Raw genomic sequence first — 24,272 nt, 5'->3', positions numbered from 1 at the left:
AAATTATTTTTTCTATAAAATAGTTTTTATTGTGTAAAAGTGCCAAAATATTAAAAACAATATAAATGTGGTACTGCTGTAAACATACTGAACCGAAGAATAAAGCTAACTTATCAATTTTGCCACACGCGGAACAGCATAAAATTAACAATTCTGAAATTGTTGGTTTTTGTTTATTCTGCCTCCCAAAAATCGGAATAGAAAGCGATCAAAAAATGTCACGTGGCCGAAAATGGTACCAATAAAAATATTAACTTGTCCCACAGAAAACAAGCCATCACATGATTCTGTCGGCCGAAATATGGAAAAATTATAGCTCTCAAAATATGGTGATGCAAAAACTAGTCTTTGCAAAAAAAAAAAGCGTTTTTTAGTGTGTTACAACTGTCAATCATAAAATATCGATATGAATCTGGTATCGCTGTAATCGCACCGACCCGAAGAATAAAGTCGTCTAATCACTTATACCGCACGAGGAACGGCGTAAAAAATAAACTTTAGGGTTAGGGTTGTGCTAGGGTTAGGGTTATGCTAGGGTTAAGGTTGGGCTACGGTTAGGGTTGGGCTAGGGTTAGGGTTGTGCTATGGTTAGGTTTAGGGTTGGGCTAGGGTTAGGCTAAGGTTCTGGTTGGGCTAGGGTTAGGGTTGGGTTTGGACTAGGGTTATGGTTGGGGTTGTGCTAGGGTTGGGGTTGTATTAGGGTTGAAATTAGGGTTGTGTTGGGGTTGGGATTTTTACAAAAGTAAAGAAAAAAAAATGATGGCAATATGGCGAATAGTGTTGAGCGCAAGTGGTCGCTACTTTTGGTCGCAAGTTTGCATCGGGTGCTCGGGTATGCACCGAGTATTGCGGGTGATCGAGTCTCCGCCCCATATGATTTGCAGCTGTTATGAAGCCAAAAAAATCTTGCGGGGTTCGCCTGCCATGAACGAACGATCCCCTCATGTAATTTTTTGGGTGTTTAATAACCGTAAAACATGCGGGGCGGGGACTCGAGCATGTCACTTGAGCACCCGCGATACACAGTGCATACCCTAGTACCTGATGCAAACTCAAGTAGCGAGCACTTGCGCTCAAGACTAATGACAACTTATTCAATATGATGACCTAATGTTATCAAATTGTGTGTCGTACCTCTGGGTTCAAAATGTTCACTATACCCCTTGATAAAATCCTTGAGTGGTCTAGTTTCCAAAATGGAGTCACTTCTGGGGGGTTTCCATTGTTTAGGTGTGTCAGGGGCTCTCCAAAAGCAACATGGCTAATTATTCAAGCAAATTTTACATTCAAAAAGTCAAATGGCGCTCCTTCCCTTCCGAGCCCTGCCGTGCGCCCAAACAGTGGTTTTCTCCCACATATGGGGTATCGGCTTACTCAGGAGGAATTGCACAACCAATTGAATGGTGCAATTTCTGCTGTTACCCTTATGAAAATGCAAAATTGGAGGCTGAAAAACATTTTTGGTTGGAAAAATGTGAAAATTTTATTTTTACGGCTCAATGTTCTAAACTTCTGTGAAGCACCTGGGGGTTCAAGGTGCTCATCACACATCTATATAAGTTCCCTGACAGGTCTAGTTTCCACAATGGTGTCATTTGTGTGGGGTTTCCACTGTTTAGGCACATCATGGGCTCCCCAAACGCAACATGGCGTCCTCTACTTATTTAAGCAAATTTTACATTCAAAAAGTCAAATGGCGCTCCTTCCCTTCCCAACTCTGCCGTGCACCCAAACAGTGGTTTTCCTCCACATATGGGGTATCGGCATGCTCAGGAGGAATTGTACAACACATTTTGGGGTTCACTTTTTAATGATACCCTTGCGAAAATAAAAAAATTGAGGTCTAAAATAACATTTTTGTGAAAAAAAAGAAATGTCATAACATCTGTGTTACAGCGTGGCAAATCAGGGATGTTCGTGGGCGGAGCCAATTTTTTGGCGCGAACAAGCCAGAACCCCAAACACAAACCCGAATTTGAAATGCCAAACACATTTGCTCAACACTACTTGTAACATGTAAGTAAAATAGTGGGGAGAAGATATAAAAACATGAAGCACTTAATGAGCGTTCCACATATGCTCAAGCTTGTAGGACTGATTCATATTTCACCATTGATGGCTATTTATTAGCAAATATTCAATTTCTGATGAATAGAGTAGATTTTACTATCATGGAGCTTTCTTATTAAATACAAATAATTTTAATAATTTAGTAAATAATATCACAAATATAAAGGAGGAACTTATCACCTTTCAGTCTATTAGTTAAAGCATTAATTTATAGCTCTATAGACAGAATATATAAGGGCTTAATCAGATGTCCATACAAATCGGTCCGAAATTTGATCACAATGCATGATCTGGTTGCAAGTCTCCTGACTGTAGAATGACAGCTTCATGAATTTCTAAGAGACTATCACTCATGCTCAGGAGACTAGTGGCCAATTCATACATTGAGGTACAAAATCAGACCGATTTGCACGGATGTCTACATGAACCCTATCACACATTTCATACTTTAGGCTTCTCACATGTAAATAGTGATGTATCTGACATGCAATAGATATCATCTTTTGATAGTTTGATGAAGCGATGGCAGGAATTTGAAAGTATATACAGTAATCTGTGCACCATTACTATAGGTCAATTTCTAATGTATAAGAAAGGATGTTCGATAATAATATTGCTTTCTTACATAAATGTTTGCACATCTATGATATGATGGTCTTGTTCTGGTTCTTGGTATCAAGTTCCATACATTTATAATAAAATATAATATAGCCGAAAAAAATATAAATATGTGGTGCTAAAACAACAACTCAGAAGCAAGTTATAACTTGAAAGCTATAAAACAGGTATGATTTTAGTTTTCAGCATAACATTGTATATAAATCAGATCAATATTAATATAATGACCATAAATACTATTATTTAGATTGAAACACTATATGTTGGAACAGGTTTCATGCAGAAATGTAATTGCTAAACATTTTAATGTGGAAAATGAAGTTTACCTACCTACAGAATGTGTCTACTAGGCAAATTCAAGCAGCAGGACCTGGTGAAAACCACCAAACCCTACAATGTATGCACCAGCTATGGGCTAAACATTATAATAAATAATGAGTTAATAGATTTCTGAATTGTAATGCAACTGTCTGAATATTAAATTATATATTTTTCCTCCCATTTCAGATTTGGCATCTATACTAGTCAATATGATATTATAATGCAATTACTTACATTGTTTGGCTCATTCGATGAATTCCCCTCAGATGAGACTTCTTGATATATATCCTTTAATTGAGGATAATTTAGAGGCTGCACAATACTAAAATCTTGTTGCTCCAGGGCTGTGGGTAAATTAGTTTGGTAATTCTGTCCCTGGGATCCTGGAGGAACCATCCTGACCTCCATGTATTTTAAGGTCCCGTCTGTGTTCAGGTACAGAGTCGGCTGATACTGATCTGCGTAGGATTTGGATTGGGATCCACCAAGAATACAGCAACTACTGCTGTAATCATAACTGTCCTTCCTCAGACATTTCACCAATAATATCATGAAGGTGACAAGTGACACTAAGCTGATGGCCACTAGGGAGACGATTAGATACAGAGTCATATCTGATGGGGGTTTGGAATTGGTCAGGAAGTCTCCAGATTTCGGTCTTTCCACTATAACCTCATCCCCTATACTGACAAGTAAAGTCACTGTGGTGGATAATGGAGGAGTCCCCTGATCACTGATAGAAATGACAAGTTGTTGCTCCATGTTCTCGGTCTCCTGTAATCCTCTTATAGTTCTCACCTCTCCTGTGAGTTTAGACACTTGAAATGATGAATAATTGATGGGATCAATAAGTGTAAACACCAACCAGGCATTGTGACCAGAGTCCAGATCCACTGCGGACAGTTTAGTCACCAGATATCCAGCATTTGAAGACTTGGGAATTCTCTCTTGCACAATGAGGTCCTCAGAGTGCTCTGGATACAGCAGAGAGGGGGGATTGTCATTTGTATCCAGAATGAAGATAAAGATGGGGACAGTGGAAGATAACTGTGGAGATCCTGAGTCTTCTACCTTTATGGTGATTTGTAAAACCTGGATCTGTTCATAGTCAAAGGATCGCTGAGCATATATATTCCCATCATTAGAATTAATGTACACAAAGGAGGAGACAGAGGAGCCATCAATCTGACTCTCAACTATGGAGTAAACCAGATCAGAATTAACCCCCTCATCTAGGTCAGTAGCAGATACTGTACATAGAAGAGTCCCGGGGTCACTGTTCTCCTTAATGAAAGCATTATAAGTAGACTGTGTGAACACTGGAGCATTATCATTAATATCTGACACCTTGAGGGTGATGCTTCTTTTAGTATATAGAGGAGGAGACCCTAAATCAGAGGCTGTCAGCTCTATGGTGTATTGGGGGGTTTCCTCTCTATCGAGATTACCATCTACATACAAAGAATAGCGATTTTTAAGATATCCTATTTTAAAAGGCACATTTGGTGATAAGTTCATTTTAATTTCTCCATTTTTTCCAGAATCTTTGTCTTTCACATTAATAAATCCCACAACACCACCAGAAGGTGCATTTTCAGGAATATCATTAGCTACTGAGTTAAAGGTAATTTCAGGTGAATTGTCATTTACATCTTCTACTTCCACTTGAACTATGCAGTTTCCCCTTAATTTGGGAAATCCATTGTCTGCAGCTTTAATGTATAACTCGTAAAAATTCTGATTTTCAAAATCAACAAATCCATTCACATACACCTCCCCATTTTCTTCATTTAAAGAAAATATTTCTCTAGCAGATTCAGATGTGTGATCATCGAAGGAAAATTGAATTTTACCATTTGCTCCGTCATCCTGATCTGTCGCATTTAATGTTAATATCACAGTTTTCAGTGGTAGATTTTCCTTTATGCTGATTTTATAAACTGACTGATTAAAGACTGGAGGATTATCATTAATATCTAATACAGCGATTGTTATTCTGCAGGTCCCTGATCTGGCCGGTTCTCCTCCATCAATAGCTGTGAGAATGAGGTTATGTTCTTGTTTTTCTTCTCTATCTAAAACCTTTTCTAGTATCAGCTGAGGGATGAGCGTTCCATCCTTACGATTCTTCACAGACAATGAGAAATAAGGATTTGTTTTCAGCTTATACTGACTGACACCATTCACACCGACATCTAAATCCTTGGCAATCAATAAAGTAAATTGGGCACCAGGACTTTCAAATAATTCAGTGATCTCAATAATGCGATCTTTAGATGAGAATGTAGGAGAATTATCATTAATGTCCAGAATCTCTATTTCTAGAGTAAAAAGCTCCACAGGATTCTCAGCCACAACCTCTATCTGCAGTAAACAGCTGGGACTAGATCCACACAGGCTCTCCCTATCAATCCTGTCCTTCACAACCAGCCCTCCATTTGCCTGATTTACACTGAAATATCTTTGGTATTTCTCAGATCTCAGATGTATCCTGCGCTGAGAGATCTCTGCACGATTTATCCCCAGATCCTGAGCTACATTTCCTACCAATGTCCCCGGCTCAGACTCCTCAACAATAGAATAACGAAGCTGCCCAGAGACCCAGCCCCAGCTACAAAGGAGAAAGGAGCAGGCTACTTGCCATTTCCAGCACTGACAAAAGCCTCTGATGTCCATATCTTATGTGATTGTCTTGATATTTGATGTCATGTACATCCTGTGTAATCCAAGCTGCATGAGGATCATGAATTTATCTGTCCATATTCCCAAAAAGATAATCCATCTGAAGAAAATACAGATCCACACGGCTCTCATCAGAGCTGCAGCTCTTCTTTGTGTGAGAGACGGTGGGAGGGTGAATCACTGAGCCAGGGGGAGGAGAGCGCAGGGCTGACATGAGCACATTCTCTGCTATAGACTAAAGAATCTACTGGATGACAAGTCTACCCTCTAGTGGCTAATCGGAAAAAATGCATCGAATAACAAAAAAGAAATAGGATATAGAAACATTTGAAGAACTCATGATTTTTTTAAAATGGAATATTAAAAAAAGAAGAGATTTGTATTGAATGCATTCTCCCACATACATGCACATTGTTACCGTTTACTTTATTGAATTTCATAATATACTAATATTTGAAAGCTGACCTATTTTACTTTTGAATTTTGAAATGAATATTGATATATACTGCTGTAAATAAATCATTTTAAAGTAATGTAGCAAAAATATAAAATCTGGATATGCTTTAGTATATTGTATAATTATACAGTACAGTATATTTTATGTTATAAACTTGCAAATTAGAAAATACTTGTGTTAGCTGGTCTTAGGTCCAGTAAGTAAGGAGGCTATTGTCCAAGCTAAGATCTTGTATATTTAGTTGCAGATTTTGATGGTTAAAGTTGAAAATCACTACAGGATACCAGAGGGGTCAGGAAAGGAGATAAAGTTATTTTGAAATAACAGAGTGGAGACCAGAACTAAGGTAACTCTTTACTGTTCTGAGGAGTGAAGATATATTACTGGTCAACTCATAATTTCACATTATACCCATGTCACCCAGGCATCATGCCTATATTTGCATCTAGTACTCATAATTAGAGATGAGCGTTGTTCTACTCGAACTGTTCGCCAATCTCAAATTCGAGCTGTTTTGGGCGGTGTTCGAGCCGTTCGGCGAACACGAACAATTTGAGAAAAATTCGGCTGTTCGAGGTTATGTTCGATAACTGTTCGTGCACCAAAATCATAACTGGATTTTTTCTCAGTAATGATGAAAATTAATGTTAATACGCAGTTTGAGTGTACAGCGGGGTGGGGGGAGGGGCAGGGGATGGATCTCTGCAGGAACAATGAAGATCTCCATTTTTTTTTCTCTTTCCCGCATTTACAGTGGGGAGGTGCAATCTGTCAGCCTATCAGCAGCGCACACACGGAGCGAAGTGCTTTTTTTCACACAAGCAAGGGCATGTGTCATTGGCAGTGTATGTCACATGTCCTTGCCCTATAAGACCAAGCCATTTTCCCCGTCGCCACCATTTTCTCACTGCTGCAGCTGCGTGTTAGACGGCACCGCTGTTGCTGTGTGCGCTATACCTTGTTAATTTCAAGCCAATTTTCGCACAAATATACAGATAGCTTGGGAGTAGTGAATAGTTGTGATTGCAGTCCTTTTAAGGACTAGGTTACAGCATTTCCTACGACTTTTATCAGGGAGGTCTGTGCTCTTAAATAGATAGGTTGTGGGAGTAAAGACTAATTGTAATTGGAGTCCTTTTCAGGACTAGGTTACATGAGTTCCTATCAGTTTTTGCCAGGCAGGTCTGTGCCAGTGCTGTGCAAGTTTTTTTCACAGCATTTGGCTGAATCTAGCAAAGCTAATCCTTTTTGGCCTATTGCAGAGTGTGTTAGTCAGTGGAGTAGCCTATCTGTGTTGCAAGATATACCACCTGTGTATAGAATACCAATTTTTTTACTGCACCTAGTGAAGTAAAATCTTTTGGGCATAGCATCATTCTATTAGTCCATCTATACTGACCTCCATCAGGTTGCAAATTAAAACTAATTTTTATCTGCATCTACAGTACCTCTGAAAAAATATTTGGGCTTCTAGCAGTGTGTGGGACTTGTTCTATTAGTCCATCTATACTGACCTCCATCAGGTTGCAAACTGAATATATTTTTTTCTGCATCTACCTCTGAAAAAATATTGGGCTTCTAGCTGTGTGTGGGTCTTGTTCTATTAATCCATCTATACTGACCTCCATCAGGTTGCAAACTGAATATAATTTTTTTCTGCATCTAGCTCTGAAAAAATATTTGGCCTTCTAGTAGTGTGTCGGACTTTCTCTATTAGTCCATCTATACTGACCTCCATCAGGTTGCAAATTAAAACTAATTTTTATCTGCATCTACAGTACCTCTGAAAAAATATTTGGGCTTCTAGCTGTGTGTGGGACTTGTTGTATTAGTCCATCTATACTGACCTCCATCAGGTTGCAAACTGAATATATTTTTTTCTGCATCTACCTCTGAAAAAATATTTGGCCTTCTAGTAGTGTGTCGGACTTTCTCTATTAGTCCATCTATACTGACCTCCATCAGGTTGCAAATTAAAAGTAATTTTTATCTGCATCTACAGTACCTCTGAAAAAATATTTGGGCTTCTAGCTGTGTGCGGGACTTGTTGTATTAGTCCATCTATACTGACCTCCATCAGGTTGCAAACTGAATATATTTTTTTCTGCATCTACCTCTGAAAAAATATTTGGCCTTCTAGTAGTGTGTCGGACTTTCTCTATTAGTCCATCTATACTGACCTCCATCAGGTTGCAAATTAAAACTAATTTTTATCTGCATCTACAGTACCTCTGAAAAAATATTTGGGCTTCTAGCAGTGTGTGGGACTTGTTCTATTAGTCCATCTATACTGACCTCCATCAGGTTGCAAACTGAATATATTTTTTTCTGCATCTACCTCTGAAAAAATATTGGGCTTCTAGCTGTGTTTGGGTCTTGTTCTATTAATCCATCTATACTGACCTCCATCAGGTTGCAAACTGAATATATTTTTTTCTGCATCTACCTCTGAAAAAATATTTGGCCTTCTAGTAGTGTGTCGGACTTTCTCTATTAGTCCATCTATACTGACCTCCATCAGGTTGCAAATTAAAACTAATTTTTATCTGCATCTACAGTACCTCTGAAAAAATATTTGGGCTTCTAGCTGTGTGTGGGACTTGTTGTATTAGTCCATCTATACTGACCTCCATCAGGTTGCAAATTCAAAATAATTTTTTTCTGCATCTAACCCAGCCAATAGTTTTGGCCTAATACCACAGTTTGGCCACTCAGCTCTGCTCGGTTACCATCCATTGTTTTTTTGTGCAAACAACTCCAGAGTTGTGAATTAGTTAACCACCAAAATGAGTGGAAAAAGGCCTGCTGCTGGTGGAAAGGGGAATAGGCGTGTTGGGAAGGGGAAAAAAGGTTGTGTCCGTGGGGTAGGTGTTGAAGCAACAGTAACATCTGCAGAAGAAAGACCATCTTCCAGCCAAACTAAAATGTCTACTTCTTTTAGCGGACAATGTGATAAGATCCCTTTCTTATGGCCATGCCAATCGCTACAAATTCCAGATGAGGCACAAAAACAGCAGGTGCTTCAACGGATATCAAGTGCTCCTTTAAGTGGGCTCTCCTCCACATCAACTTCAACATCACAAATACTCCAGTCCTCAAAGGTGTCACCCAAATCGCACTTGCTTCCTCACAGCTCCCAAATCTCCAGCTGCCCGTCTGAGTATGAGGTAGAACAGATGGTTGAGTCTGCAGAGCTGTTTACTCATACTATAGCCTGGGAATCAGAGGTCGACTCCAGCGCTTCTGTGAATCCAGACGAGGAAATGATCTGCACTGATGCCCAGAATCTTTATGAGTCGGATCCAGGACCAGAAGCAGAAGGTTCTGACCATAATGTAGACCCTCATTCCCAAACTGTAACTCCTGTTGGTGGAGACAATGAGGAAGACGATGATAAGACTCAAATACCTGATTGGAGCGACAACTTTAGTTTTTTGTCAGGGCAGGAACAGGTTGGCTCTGAGGACGACGGGTGTGATAACGCACAGGGTGATGATGATGAGGTCGGAGATCCCACTTACTGTCAACCCACAGTCAGCCAAGAGATGAGGTCAGCAGAGGAGGTGGAGGAAGATGCTAGTGACGACGAGGTCAGGTTGCGCCTTCCTGGACAGAGACGTAGTACTGGAAGCACGTCAACAACTGCATCCTCAAACACAACTCTGCCTCTCACCACAAGTCGTGGTGGCTCTTCAGGTCGCATGGGTGCTAAGCCTTGCATAGCCTGGGCATTTTTTCAGATCGATAAAGATGACCCAACTCGTGTTATCTGTAACATTTGTCAGCAAAAGCTAAGTAGAGGCCAAAAAATACATAGTTTGAGTACTTCATGCATGAACCGGCACATGGACATGAAGCATAAGTTGCAGTGGGAAGCTCAGTGTGCTACAATGCGGCCTAGCCGGCCGGGCCAACCACCGTCTGCCATATCTTGTGCATCCTCGGCCTCTTCATCCTCTGTGACTGGGGGGACAGCAGTCACACCTGTTTTGGGGCGCAGACCTGCCACCTCTTTACCCGCAACAGCCAGCGTGATTGGCAGGTCATCATTTTCTTTGGAGGTGGTAACACCAGCTGGTGTTGAGCGCTGTCCGACATCGATAGCACCACCTTTGGATGAAGGCAACCTAACATGTCCGCCTGCATCTTCCTCACAGACCGGCAGTTTGCCGGGGACACCCTTATCAACCCCGTCTAAGCACAATAGCCAGCCCTCGGTCCCTCAGATGTGGACAAGTAAAAGACCATTTCCTCCTAGCCATGAGAAAGCTAAGAGGTTGAATTTCACCATCTGCAAGCTCTTGGCTACAGAAATGCTGCCTTTCCGCCTGGTGGACACAGAGGATTTTCGAGACCTTATGTCCGTCGCAGTGCCCCAGTACCAGATGCCCAGTCGGCACTACTTCTCAAAGAAAGGTGTGCCTGCGCTCCACCAGCATGTCGCACACAACATCACCGCTTCTTTGAGAAACTCTGTGTGTGACAGGGTGCATTTCACCACAGACACTTGGACAAGGAGGCATGGACAGGGGCGTTACATGTCGCTGACTGGGCACTGGGTAACTATGGTGACAGCAGGACAAGGGGCTGCTGTCCAAGTCTTGCCGTCCCCACGAGTTGTGCGTCAATCCTCTTTATGTCAAAGTTCCTCCACTGCTTCTGCCTCCTCAACCCCCTCTCGGTCTTCCACCTGCACCCAAAGCCTGTCTGGTCATGCCACAAGCTTTCTAACTGCGCAGAAGGGATCCTGCACACCTCCTTACTATGCTGGCAGTAGGGCTCAACGTCATCAGGCGGTTTTTACATTGAAATGTCTGGGAAATGTGAGTCACACAGCTGAGGAGTTGTGGTCAGCTCTGGAGAACCAATTTCATGAATGGTTGTCTCCACTGGACCTGAAACCAGGGAAGGCCGTGTGCGACAATGCTGCAAACCTGGGTGCGGCCCTTCGCCGGGGCAATGTCACACACGTGCCTTGTATGGCTCACGTGTTGAACCTGGTTGTCCAGCAATTTTTAGCCCACTATCCCAGACTAGATGGCCTTCTGCAGAGGGCACGGTCGCTGTGTGCTCACTTCCGCCGTTCGCATCCCGCAGCTCAGCGACTTACATCTCTACAGAAGTCGTTGGGCCTGCCACTTCACCGGCTAAAATGCGATGTGCCTACCCGGTGGAATTCAACTCTGCACATGTTGCAGCGACTGTGGCAGCACCGACAAGTCCTGGTGCAATACGTTCTGACGTATAGCCTGGGCCAACGAGATTCAGAGGTGGGGCAAATCACGCTGGAGGAGTGGTCTCAGATCAGGGACCTATGCACCCTTCTGCACAGTTTTGAAATGGCGACGAAGATGTTTAGTGCTGACGATGCCATTATCAGCATGACTATTCCGGTGATTTACATGCTGGAGCACATGTTAAACAGAATTCGGAGTCAGGTGGTGGCACAAGAGGAGGTGGAGGAAGTAGAGGAGGAGGAGTTGTATGCGGAAGGGCTAACATCTGCAAGGTCCAGAAGGTCGGCAGCACCAAGGCGGCAGGCATGTGAGGGTGGGGGAGATGGTTTTACCAGGGCGCATGGTAGCAGCCAAACTAGTGAGGAAGGTGCAGGAGCCCAGGAAGAAGTGGAGGACGAACTGATGGAAGACTCATCAGATGAGGGAGACCTTGATCACATTTCTGTTGTGCGAGGTTGGGGGGAGAGGACAGAGGAAGGAAGCATGATTGTTACCTCGCCACCAACACAACAGGGACTTGGTGCTCCTGGATGCGCAACACACATGAGTGCCTTCTTGCTGCACTACCTGCAACATGACCCTCGAATTGTGAGAATTAGAAATAATCCTGACTACTGGGTTGCCACACTGTTAGATCCCCGGTACAAAAGTAAATTTGCAGAAATTATTCCTGCCATAGAAAGGGATGCACGCATGCAGGAGTATCAGCAGAGACAGTTGCAGAATCTTACATGTGCTTTTCCACAAAATACCAGTGGTGCACGTAGTGAATCTCACAGTTCCAACTTGCCAACCGTGGGACCGTCAAGTGTTCAGCACTCAAACCGTAACAGAACCACAGTATCTGCTGGTAACATCAATTTTGCGGAATCATTTCACCACTTTTTTAGCCCATCCTTTGCAAGGCCACAGGAGACAAGAAGTCTGACACATAGTCAACGCCTAGAGACGATGGTACAGGAGTATCTCCAAGTAAACACTGAAGCCACGACTGTGTCACTGGACCCTTGCTCTTTTTGGGCTTCCAATCTGGATAAATGGCCGGAGCTAGCCACTTACACCTTGGAGATCTTGTCATGCCCCGCAGCCAGCGTTCTGTCTGAACGTGTGTTCAGCGCTGCTGGTGGTGTGCTGACATATAAGCGCACGCGGCTCTCCACTGATAATGTAGACAGACTCACGTTCATAAAGATGAACAAATCATGGATCCGAAACGACTTTTCTACCCCTGTGTCATCCTGGGGAGAGTAAAAGCTTGATGATTGGTTAAAATCACCCTACCAAACATTTTAAGCTTTCAAATTACTAATCATGTTTATCTGTATCTTGACTGGAAAATAATTTGGGCTTTGTAGCAGTGTGCAGCACTGATCCTATTAGGCCATCTATAATAAGCTCCACCAGATTTAAAATTAAAAATAATTTTTAGCTGCATCTAGCCCGGAAAATAATTTTGGGGCTCCGAGATGCGCAAGACACATAAGTGCCTTCTTGCTGCACTACCTGCAGCATGACCCTCATATTGTCAGAATTCGAAGTAATCATGACTACTGGGTTGCCACACTCTTAGATCCCCCAAACTTTTCGATCAACCTTTTCATTTTAATAAAGACCAAAAAAATGGTCATTTTTGAAATTATAAGCATTAGCAGGTTGTTAGAAACTGAAATCAAACAGTTTTCAACTCAAAACTTTATTCTAGGTGATGTTACATTTTCACATAGGACCCCTTGTTCGAAAGGAGCTTCTGAACTCTCTCGTCCATTGAATTTGTCAGGTTTTGGATGGTTTCTGCTTCAATTGTTTTGCATGGGGACAGAATACCCTCCCAGAGCTGTTGCTTAGATGTGAACTGCCTCCCGCCATCATAGACACTCCTTTTAATGATGCTCCAAAGGTTCTGAATGGGGTAGAGGTCAGGGGAGCATGGGGGTCACACCATAAGTTTGTCCCCTTTTATGCCCATATCAGCCAGAGATGCAGATGTTTTATGTGCAGCATGAGATGGTGCATTATCATGCAGAAAAATGATCTTGCTGTGAAATACACGGTTCTTCTTCTTGAACCATGGCAGGAAGTGCTGTTTGAGAAAATCCACATACATTATGGAGTTCATCTTTAGCGCCTTCAGGGATCCTAAAGGGGCCGACAATCTCTCTCCCCATGATTCCAGCCCAAAACATTACTCCACCTCCTCCTTGTTGGCGCTGTAGCCGTGTTTGCGTGGGGTGTCCATCAACCAGCCATCCTCCACTCCATCCATCTGGACCATCAAGCGCTGCACGGCACTCATCCGTGAACAAAACAGTTTTGAAATCAGTCTTCATGTAATGTTTGGCCCACTGGAGCCGTTTCTGCTTGTGTGAAGTGGATAGAGGAGGTCGACAGGATGGCGTATGCACAGCTGCAAACCTCTGAAGGACCCTGCATCTTGTTGTTCGGGGGACGTTGGAGGCACAAGCAGCTTCAAAAACTTGTCTGCTGCTATGACAAGGCTTTTTTGCCGCTGCTCTTTCAACCTGACGTAATTGCCTGTAGGAAAGAGTCCTCAATTTGCCCTTATCAGCACGCACACGTGTGTACTGTGAATCAGCTACATACTTCTTGATTGCCAAGACACTTCATCCTGATCATCGCACAATGTTGATTGTAGTCATGCCTTGACCTAAACACTCCACAATTTGTTGCTTCTCAGCAGCCGACACATCCTTTTTCTTTCCCATTTTGGCAGAAAATGTAGGCTGCTTAATAATGTGAGAGAGCCTTCTTAAGTAGTCTTGCCTTTCATTGGACACACCTGCCAAACTAATTAGCACAGGTGTCTGCAATTGCTTACAGTGATATAAAGAGCCCTGACACACATCACCATCAATGAGTTTAACTGACAAACAAACAAATTCTTCCCTTATCACTCCTAAACACTTTTTGCATAATAATTTGGAATGCGGTGTACATGTGCTTTTCCACAAAACACCAGCGGTTCACGTAGTGAATCTTACAGTTCTAACTTGCCAACCGTGGTCTGTATGGAATTGTTCAATAAAGGGCCCAAAATTAAGATAACATAGATGGGAGAGGTCTCTATGAATAGGAATTCCTAAGTATTTGATACCCTGTGAGGGCCAGGCAAAGGGAAAGTTGGACTGGATGGAATCCTATATGGATTTGGGGAGGGAGACATCGAGGGCCTCAGACTTCGCTGCATTGATTTTAAAATTTTACCATGTAACAAAGTGATCTATTTCAGCCATAACAGCATGGATGGATATATGTGATTGAGTGATATATACTAGGACATCATCAGCAAATAGAGAGCACTTGTACTCGGTGCCTCCCACCTCAATCCACCTAATATTGGGGTTATGGCGAATTGATGAGAGCAGGTGCTCCGTCACTAGGATGTATAAGAGAGGGGACAGAGGACATCCCTGCCTTGTCCCATTGGTGATTGTGAAAGGTGATGAAAATGTTCTGACGCACCCCCTGGGCCTTGGGACACCCGGAGCCGGACCCTTTTTGGTGGATGCTGGTGGTTGTAGTCTTCGTGGCGGCGACCCGGTTCCGTGGCTCAGGGCGGTCAAACCAGTGGCGGAACTATTTATGTGGTTTTGATGTTTAAATGTCCGACTACGCCACCCGTGGATTGCAGTCAGAGTGAACCGCCGCTACAGGGCAGACCGCTGAGGCTGGTGTTGTGGGTGCAGCAGAGCGTAGCATAACTCCCCACGGGAGGAGTATAGCCTCAGGTCAGTGTATGCGGAGGATGGGGGTGATGGTGCAGGGCAGCAGCAGTAACGACACGGAGTCAGTGATGCAGTCCAGGGCCTTTACTCACAGTTCTTATTATCCAGACCACGTCTGCAGGTAACGGCTGCCCACGTCGTACTGTGCTCACCAGGTGAGGGGCTCAGACAACTCCCAGATAACTTTGGAGCACTTCACAGGACCCCCTTTGTGTGTCCTTTGTCTGGCCTTTCTTACCAACACTTCTGTCCGGCTGCCTCGGGCCTCCTCTTGGTAAACTTGGCGCCAGTTTCCCTGACCCTATGTGGTGCCTGCCTAGCGGGTGTAGCGAGGGGCTGCGCCACATAAAATGTCAGAGCCTCCGGTTTCTAGCTGAGGGTCGTTTCCTGCCTCCACTAGTTCGGGGACCGGTCTCCCCCTTTGGCCTGACCCCTCCACGCAGGTGGATTCGGGCGTGCGGTGGCGACTCGCCCGTCCGCACCCCTGGGATCCCTTCATTCCTCGTTCCTGGAGCCTTCTCCGCTCCTCTTCCTTCCTTCTCCCTCTTCCAGGCCTGGGCCTCTGTTACTAGGCCCGCCTCCGGAGCAGAGCTCATGCAGAGCCCCTGCTCCCTGCCACTTCTGCTCAGACTTCTCTGCACTGAACTAAGATGGTGCCCACCTTTTATACTCCCTTCTCAATGCACCCAGGAACTGCTTCCTCCCTGCTCCTGCACTACAGGGTTCCCCTTCCACAGTGTTCCCTCCCCCCACTCCAGCCAGGGACAGGGACTGTCGTGCCCATCTCAGGGGCATATTGGTCGCCCTGCCCCACGGCAATGTGGTGTAATGCATGCAGGTGTCGGGTCCTGATCCACACTCCATCCTTACCTGAGAGTGAGATATCACACCTCTGGGTGAGGTGCAATACGTCTGTAGCAACCGAGCCCTCAGGGTGCTACAGTTCCATTTATCTTCAGCCTAGGTGACGTATTGCGATACAGGGCCGTGATTTTGGCTATAAAAGGGTCCCCTAGACCCCTACCCCAAGCTTTTTAAGAGAATCATATATGGCGTGCCAGGAGACTCTATGGAATGCTTTCTCAGCATCCAACGAGAGTATCTAATTACAAATTTTTAACTGCATCTAGCCCAGGAAATACTTTGTGCCTAGTAGCAGTGTCTGCTAGTCAGCGGATAATCCCGGCTGTTAAGCAAGCTACACCACCTGTAGTTTAGACACTTAATTTTTTCAAAGGAAATGCTTCGGGACCATGGGATACTCAGTGAAGAGCATCAGGAGGCACCCCAAGGCATAGGGGCTGGGACTGGCAGTAGGATGCCTTGCGGTGGACAGCCGAGCTCGATCTTTATAAAAGCTTTTTAACTGCAGCAGCTTTAGTGGACGCTACTGGAGCTGGAATTACGCGGCTGCTGGCATGAGACTTGACCTCCAATAGATCCTTGTAAATGGATTTAAAGTGTATTCATTCAAATTAGAGAGACAATTTAAATTAAAAAGCTTAGAGCTGCCTCCACCACAGGGGGGCTCGCTCGACCCACCAGCGGACAGGCACCAGTATTGGGAGAGGGGGGCTGGCCATCAGGGTTCACCGCGGCTCTGGCACAAACCCGGCGACACGGAGGTGGCACGGGCAGGAGCGGACTGGCCGTGTCGGCTTCTCACTTTTTGGATTTTAGAAGGGCATGACATGCCTATATCTGTGTCTCCCCCTCCTTTTACTCCTCCACCTCTTTTATTTTCGCATGACTATATGTACTTGTCACTTTTCCATGTGTTAGTTGTGTCTTCTGAGCAGTTTGTCAGCTTTTGGACACCTTTGAAGGTGTTTTCTATGTGTTTCTATGTGTTTTTGTTTGCCTGCCATTGGTTTTAACGGTGTTCGAAGGTGTTCGACGAACAGTTCGACGAACAGTTCGGCGAACACACGGGTGTTCGACGAACCGAACCGAACTCGAACACTACGGGGGTGGCTCAACACTACTCATAATCACCAATAAGTTTGGACAATATTTATTAAAGACTCAGAAAGGCAACGGGAAAAATTGGCATTAGTCAGTACACGATCAATCATAAAAGGGGTTGCCCTTCAATTTGTTTAGACCAGGACTCAGTATGGTCTGAAAAAAAAAGATTCTCTTTTTGATGCTTTGCTGCTCCTCTAGAGCACTGCTTGGGTGCCCCACTGGTTTCTTTGCTCAATCTTCTGGTGGGGTTTGTACATATATGCTACAGGCAAGCAATGGTTGCCATTGCAAATTAGGCTGGTCTGGTTAAAAAAGGGGGTGTATAACCCCAATACAGCTACTAATCTCATAATTCATTAGAAAAGATGAATCATTCATTACTTAGAGTGAAATCTCAATTGTGGGTAATAATATGATAAATCTCGGAAAATGAGTTATCCAAATTTATCAATGGTCTAATTCAACAGGGCTGTCTCTTTTCTATAATTTCAAACAATGCTATTACTTAATCATTGGGATCCCAATGGCAATATGTCCATGATTCTCAGTATGACAGCTGCTGGTGTAGAACTGTACCGTTCACTTAAAATGATCTACGTTTAAATGATAATTCATATTCAGAGGGGGTGATTCATCAAAGCTTTTTTTTCACATTTCTGAAGGAAAAAATGTAAAAAGTAGCAATTTTTTCTGCAATATGAGTTTGCACAAAAAAATGCAACTTCTGTCATTTTCACACCATTCTTGACCCAGTTCCAACAAAGTGGGCAAACCTGTGGCGTCAAGGGGGCGTGGTGACAAGCGGCAGCGTTTGCTGTGCAAAAATCTTACTCCAACAGATGCAAGGCGTACAAAGCAACTCACGCCACTCCGCACCTCACCTAATTCAATAAAAGTCATGCACTTCATAATGAATCAGGAGCGTCTGCTCCAATATGCCCCCCATCAAATCTGGTCATTCATTCTCAAAATTATCAAATAACATGTATTATCTGTATTCAGCGAAAGGTTTTTGTCCTGAGGAAAAAGTATGGTACTTCGAAACTCGTAGCCTTAATAAAAAACGTTTAATATCCCGATGTGGATTTGGATTTGCTTTCATCAATCAAGAGCACAGATTCTTCACTTTTTTCCTGTCATTTGAATCCAACTTGGTCTCTGGACCCATGCACCTCCTGCTGCTGGGATTACATGCATTCTCAATGTTGTGTGATCACAACATAATCAGGTTAGCATAACCTTTAATTTTTTAAAAAATATTGAACCGAATAATACCTCATTGTGCTTTCTCTCTTCCTTAGAATATTACTGTATTCAGTGAAGATAGATTGTTACATTACTGAGATAGTAGATGACAGTTGCTTATGGTAAGATTCTATGTAGATGAGAGGAGGAGCTCCTTTCTCCTTCTCCCTCTCCTCCCCCTCTTCTCTCCATATAATCTCATCTCCTATTTCATTAATGTAAAAATCTGTCTTCACTAAATACAGATTTTACGTGTTATTTGAGAATGAATGAGAGAAGAAGCAGGTTTCTCTGATAAAAACATATTTCAGAGGTTCCTAACATCATGGGTGCTATTGATTTATAAAAAAAACTAAAAAGATAAAGTGACAGGTAATCTTTAAGTTCACTGCGAATAGTGTGACAAAGAGCATGCAGAGGACAGTCATGGTGGGTTTTCCCCTATTGTTCTCAGGATTGATGTAGGTCAGTGTTAGATCCAAAAAATCTTAATGTCAAAGTAGATCCTAATGGCATGTTATAATGTTATTATGTCAGAAACAAACCAATATCGAGCATATCATCAGCAACATTTCAACCTCAGCTGAGGTACTTCTCTCATTTGAGACAGACCTTGGTTAAGGATAAAATGCTTAGGCAAATTGACTACCAATAGTATAGTATGGTCCTGCTACATGTGTATGATGATTACAGACAATGAAGACGTTATAAAACAAAAGAACTTAATTTTTGTTTCAACACTTGCAGTAAACCCTTAATGATTACAGTTCACTCTTGTTGGCACAACAGATGTCAGAAATATTACACTTGGTCATTATTATTTTGCAATATACAGTGTAACACCAATACCTTCACCTTTTATGCAAAAAAAGGGATATTTGGTCTTGTAGAAATCCTCTCAGCTTGAAACTGCCTTCTTAACTCCGCCAGTCCACTCATTGTACTGGACTGGACATTGTTTATAGGCAGCTTACTAGGCCTCAGGACCGCCTGTCTCTCATTAGCCACTGAACCTGTATTTATAAGCCTCTCACTAGGCCTCAGGACCGCCTGTCTCTCATTAGCCACTGAACCTGTATTTATAAGCCTCTCACTAGGCCTCAGAGTAGCTATTCCCTTATTAGCCACTGAACCTGTATTTATAAGCCTCTCATTAGGCCTCAGGATAGCTAGTCCTTTATTAGCCACTGAACTTGTATTTACAGATCTCTCACTAGGCCTCAGAGCAGCTATTCCCTTATTAGCCACTGAACCTGTATTTATAAGACTCGCACTAGGCCTCAGAGTAGCTATTCCCTTATTAGCCACTGAACCTGTATTTATAAGCCTCTCACTAGGCCTCAGAATAGTTATTCCCTTATTAGCCACTGAACCTGTATTTATTAGCCTCTCACTAGGCCTCAGAGTAGCTATTCTCTTATTAGCCACTGAACTTCTATTTACAGGTCTCGCACTAGGCCTCAGAGTAGCTATTCCCTTATTAGCTACTGAACTTGTATTTACAGATCTCGCATTAGGCCTCAGAGTAGCTAATCCCTTATTAGCCACTGAACCTGTATTTATAAGCCTCGCACTAGGCCTCAGAGTAGCTATTCCCTTATTAGCCACTGAACCTGTATTTATAAGCCTCTCACTAGGCCTCAGAGTAGCTATTCCCTTATTAGCCACTGAACCTGTATTTATAAGCCTCTCACTAGGCCTCAGAGTAGCTATTCCCTTATTAGCCACTGAACCTGTATTTATAAGCCTCTCACTAGGCCTCAGAGTAGCTATTCCCTTATTAGCCACTGAACCTATATTTATAAGCCTCTCACTAGGCCTCAGTATAGCTAGTCCTTTATTAGCCACTGAACTTGTATTTACAGATCTCTCACTAGTCCTCAGAGCAGCTATTCCCTTATTAGCCACTGAACTTGTATTTATAAGACTTGCACTAGGCCTCGGAGTAGCTATTCCCTTATTAGCCACTGAACCTGTATTTATAAGTCTCTCACTAGGCCTCAGAGTAGTTATTCCCTTATTAGCCACTGAACCTGTATTTATTAGCCTCTCACTAGGCCTCAGAGTAGCTATTCCCTTATTAGCCACTGAACCTGTATTTATAAGCCTCTCACTAGGCCTCAGAGTAGCTATTCCCTTATTAGCCACTGAACCTGTATTTATAAGCCTCGCACTAGGCCTCAGAGTAGCTATTGCCTTATTAGCTACTGAACTTGTATTTACAGATCTCGCATTAGGTCTCAGAGTAGCTAATCCCTTATTAGCCACTGAACCTGTATTTATAAGCCTCGCACTAGGCCTCAGAGTAGCTATTTCCTTATTAGCCACTGAACCTGTATTTATAAGCCTCTCACTAGGCCTCAGAGTAGCTATTCCCTTATTAGCCACTGAAACTGTATTTATAAGCCTCTCACTAGGCCTCAGAGTAGCTATTCCCTTATTAGCCACTGAACCTGTATTTATAAGCCTCTCACTAGGCCTCAGAGTAGCTATTCCCTTATTAGCCACTGAACCTGTATTTATAAGCCTCTCACTAGGCCTCAGGATAGCTAGTCCTTTATTAGCCACTGAACTTGTATTTACAGATCTCTCACTAGGCCTCAGAGCAGTTATTCCCTTATTAGCCACTGAACTTGTATTTATAAGACTCGCACTAGGCCTCAGAGTAGCTATTCCCTTATTAGCCACTGAACCTGTATTTATAAGTCTTTCACTAGGCCTCAGAGTAGTTATTCCCTTATTAGCCACTGAACCTGTATTTATTAGCCTCTCACTAGGCCTCAGAGTAGCTATTCCCTTATTAGCCACTGAACTTCTATTTACAGGTCTCGCACTAGGCCTCAGAGTAGCTATTCCCTTATTAGCCACTGAACCTGTATTTATAAGCCTCGCACTAGGCCTCAGAGTAGCTATTCCCTTATTAGCTACTGAACTTGTATTTACAGATCTCGCATTAGGCCTCAGAGTAGCTAATCCCTTATTAGCCACTGAACCTGTATTTATAAGCCTCGCACTAGGCCTCAGAGTAGCTAATCCCTTATTAGCCACTGAACCTGTATTTATAAGCCTCGCACTAGGCCTCGGGAGAGCTAGTCCTGTATTAGCCACTGAACCTGTATTTATAAGCCTCTCACTAGGCCTCAGGATAGCTAGTCCTTTATTAGCCACTGAACCTGTATTTATAAGCCTCTCACTAGGCCTCAGAGTAGCTATTCCATTATTAGCCACTGAACCTGTATTTATAAGCCTCTCACTAGGCCTCAGAGTAGCTATTCCCTTATTAGCCACTGAACCTGTATTTATAAGCCTCTCACTAGGCCTCAGGATAGCTAGTCCTTTATTAGCCACTGAACTTGTATTTACAGATCTCTCACTAGGCCTCAGAACAGCTATTCCCTTATTAGCCACTGAACTTGTATTTATAAGACTCGCATTAGGCCTCAGAGTAGCTATTCCCTTATTAGCCACTGAACCTGTATTTATAAGTCTCTCACTAGGCCTCAGAGTAGTTATTCCCTTATTAGCCACTGAACCTGTATTTATTAGCCTCTCACTAGGCCTCAGAGTAGCTATTCCCTTATTAGCCACTGAACTTCTATTTACAGGTCTCGCACTAGGCCTCAGAGTAGCTATTCCCTTATTAGCCACTGAACTTCTATTTACAGGTCTCTCACTAGGCCTCAGAGTAGCTAATCCCTTATTAGCCACTGAACCTGTAGTTATAAGCCTCGCACTAGGCCTCAGAGTAGCTATTCCCTTATTAGCCACTGAACCTGTATTTATAAGCCTCTCACTAGGCCTCGGGATAGCTAGTCCTTTATTAGCAACTGAACCTGTATTTATAAGCCTCTCACTAGGCCTCAGAAAAGCTAGTCCTTTATTAGCCACTGAACCTGTATTTATAAGCCTCTCACTAGGCCTCAGAGTAGCTATTCCCTTATTAGCCACTGAACCTGTATTTATAAGCCTCTCACTAGGCCTCGGGATAGCTAGTCCTTTATTAGCAACTGAACCTGTATTTATAAGCCTCTCACTAGGCCTCAGAAAAGCTAGTCCTTTATTAGCCACTGAACCTGTATTTATAAGCCTCTCACTAGGCCTCAGAGTAGCTATTCCCTTATTAGCCACTGAACCTGTATTTATAAGCCTCGCATTAGGCCTCAGAGTAGCTATTCCTTTATTAGCCACTGAACCTGTATTTATAAGCCTGTCACTAGGCCTCAGGATAGCTAGTCCTTTAATAGCCACTGAACCTGTATTTATAAGCCTCTCACTAGGCCTCAGAGTAGCTATTCCCTTATTAGCCACTGAACCTGTATTTATAAGCCTCTCACTAGGCCTCAGAGTAGCTATTCCCTTATTAGCCACTGAACCTGTATTTATAAGCCTTGCACTGGGCCTCAGGCAGCCAGTCTCATACTGTCTCCGTACTATGAGCTGAGGTGGCACTTATTCGGCTCTCACTGATCCAGCAATGGCTCCCACAGTATTACAGTATCTCTGTTTACCACATTACGAGCCTTAAAGGGGTTTTCCCACCAAGAAAAGTTTATTTTAAAAATTGTCTGTGTCTGACCGTGTACAGAACATACCACATCTCCTGGGCGGGGGAGGAAGCAAAAGAGTTTACAGACATTACTACAGGGATCGCAGAGGATTCATTTTGTGAGGTAAAATATTTCTCTGCCTGTTTTTAAACAATATTTTACCTCACAAAATGAATTCCCTGTGATCCCCTGCTGTAATGTCTGTAAACTCTTTTGCTTCCTCCCCTGCCCAGGAGACGTGGTATGTTCTGTACATGGTCAGACACAGACAATTTTTAAAATGAACTTTTGTTTGTGGTAATACCCTTTTAATCTCCACAGCAACGGTGTGGTCTAGTGGTGGACCATCACTAAATATTATCAATTAATTTCCTTCCACCTCCTTCTATTAAAGATTCATATTATGCTTCTGTTCAGACTTAGACAAAAGACGCACAGGATACATAGGAAGAAGCACCAACAAGACATGATAGAGGACAACAAGCTCATCCCATACCGGGGAGGCATAACGCAGAGCAGCGCATGGATTACATAATACAGGAATGTGTCATCCCCTAACACATACAGTACATGTAATCTGTTTATGGTATCTACAGTACAGAATCATGTATCAGCCCAGTATTACAGTAATGAATGTTCCATCATGTCATTAATATGAAGTATACTATATTTATGCACATTTTTTATCATCAGTATCACATATTTATCATCATTCTCACAGAGCTTTCAAAGCTCAATCCTTCATTATCCAGAGCCATAAAAGAGGGATGATATAACGATTATGTATTAATTTGCATAGTTTTATTATATAGGCTGTGTGTCGGTTGTTTTTTTGGTACATAGTTTTACAAAAAAAACCTAAAATTTGTAAAATCCATTACTCAGGAAAAAGACACAAACAAAGAAGACATGTAATATTATTGCTAGATCTCAAGTATAAAATAAATGTATTAAAATTCATTATTGTTTAATCAATTATGTAAATAACAATATAGAAACCATTTATGGGTGTCGATTAATAGTGGATGTATATATGTATAGCAGGAAATAATAAAATAATGAACACTCTCAAGTCATATTACTGGTTACAGACAATAAACTAAGTACAAAACACTATCTTGAAAGAACATTTGACTTCACAGTGCTGAAATTTAATTTTATGTTATAAATTGCCTAACAGGAACCAAATTTGTTGTTCGTGGTTTACAAAAAGAGCAACAGGGTGAGCTAATGAAAATACACTATTTTTAAGTTCAAAAGGGTTAAATTGTGTCAGTGAGGCCATCAACTATGAGAGCAGGTAAGACTAATCCATATGTACCCCAATAACTCTGTCCTTGCCTGATGCACAAAAACAATTGTTTTATGTAGAACAAATTCATAA

The 24,272-nt window shown here is 42.7% G+C and overlaps 1 protein-coding gene across 23 annotated transcripts in view; it reads right to left on the bottom strand.

Moving 5' to 3' along the window:
• The window catches only part of LOC141164440 (protocadherin gamma-C5-like), a 533,108-nt gene that overhangs the window by 214,844 nt on the left and 293,992 nt on the right, over positions 1-24,272 (bottom strand). For 2 of the 23 annotated variants that reach the window (XM_073649679.1, XM_073649694.1), the window contains exon 1: positions 3,244-5,861. The exons of the other annotated variants lie outside the window; for them this stretch is intronic. In XM_073649679.1, the coding sequence (XP_073505780.1) occupies positions 3,244-5,685 (2,442 nt within the window). In that variant the 5' untranslated portion in view covers positions 5,686-5,861. Of the gene's footprint in view, positions 1-3,243; positions 5,862-24,272 lie in introns of those variants that run through there. 23 annotated transcript variants of the gene reach the window in all.

Source organism: Phyllobates terribilis, unplaced genomic scaffold, assembly GCF_046119375.1.
Source record: "Phyllobates terribilis strain yellow unplaced genomic scaffold, ASM4611937v1 Scaffold_10__3_contigs__length_209671492, whole genome shotgun sequence".
Classification (NCBI taxonomy): Eukaryota; Metazoa; Chordata; class Amphibia; order Anura; family Dendrobatidae; genus Phyllobates; species Phyllobates terribilis.
Note: the sequence above shows the minus strand (reverse complement) of the source record. Positions and strands in the feature narration are given on the sequence as shown.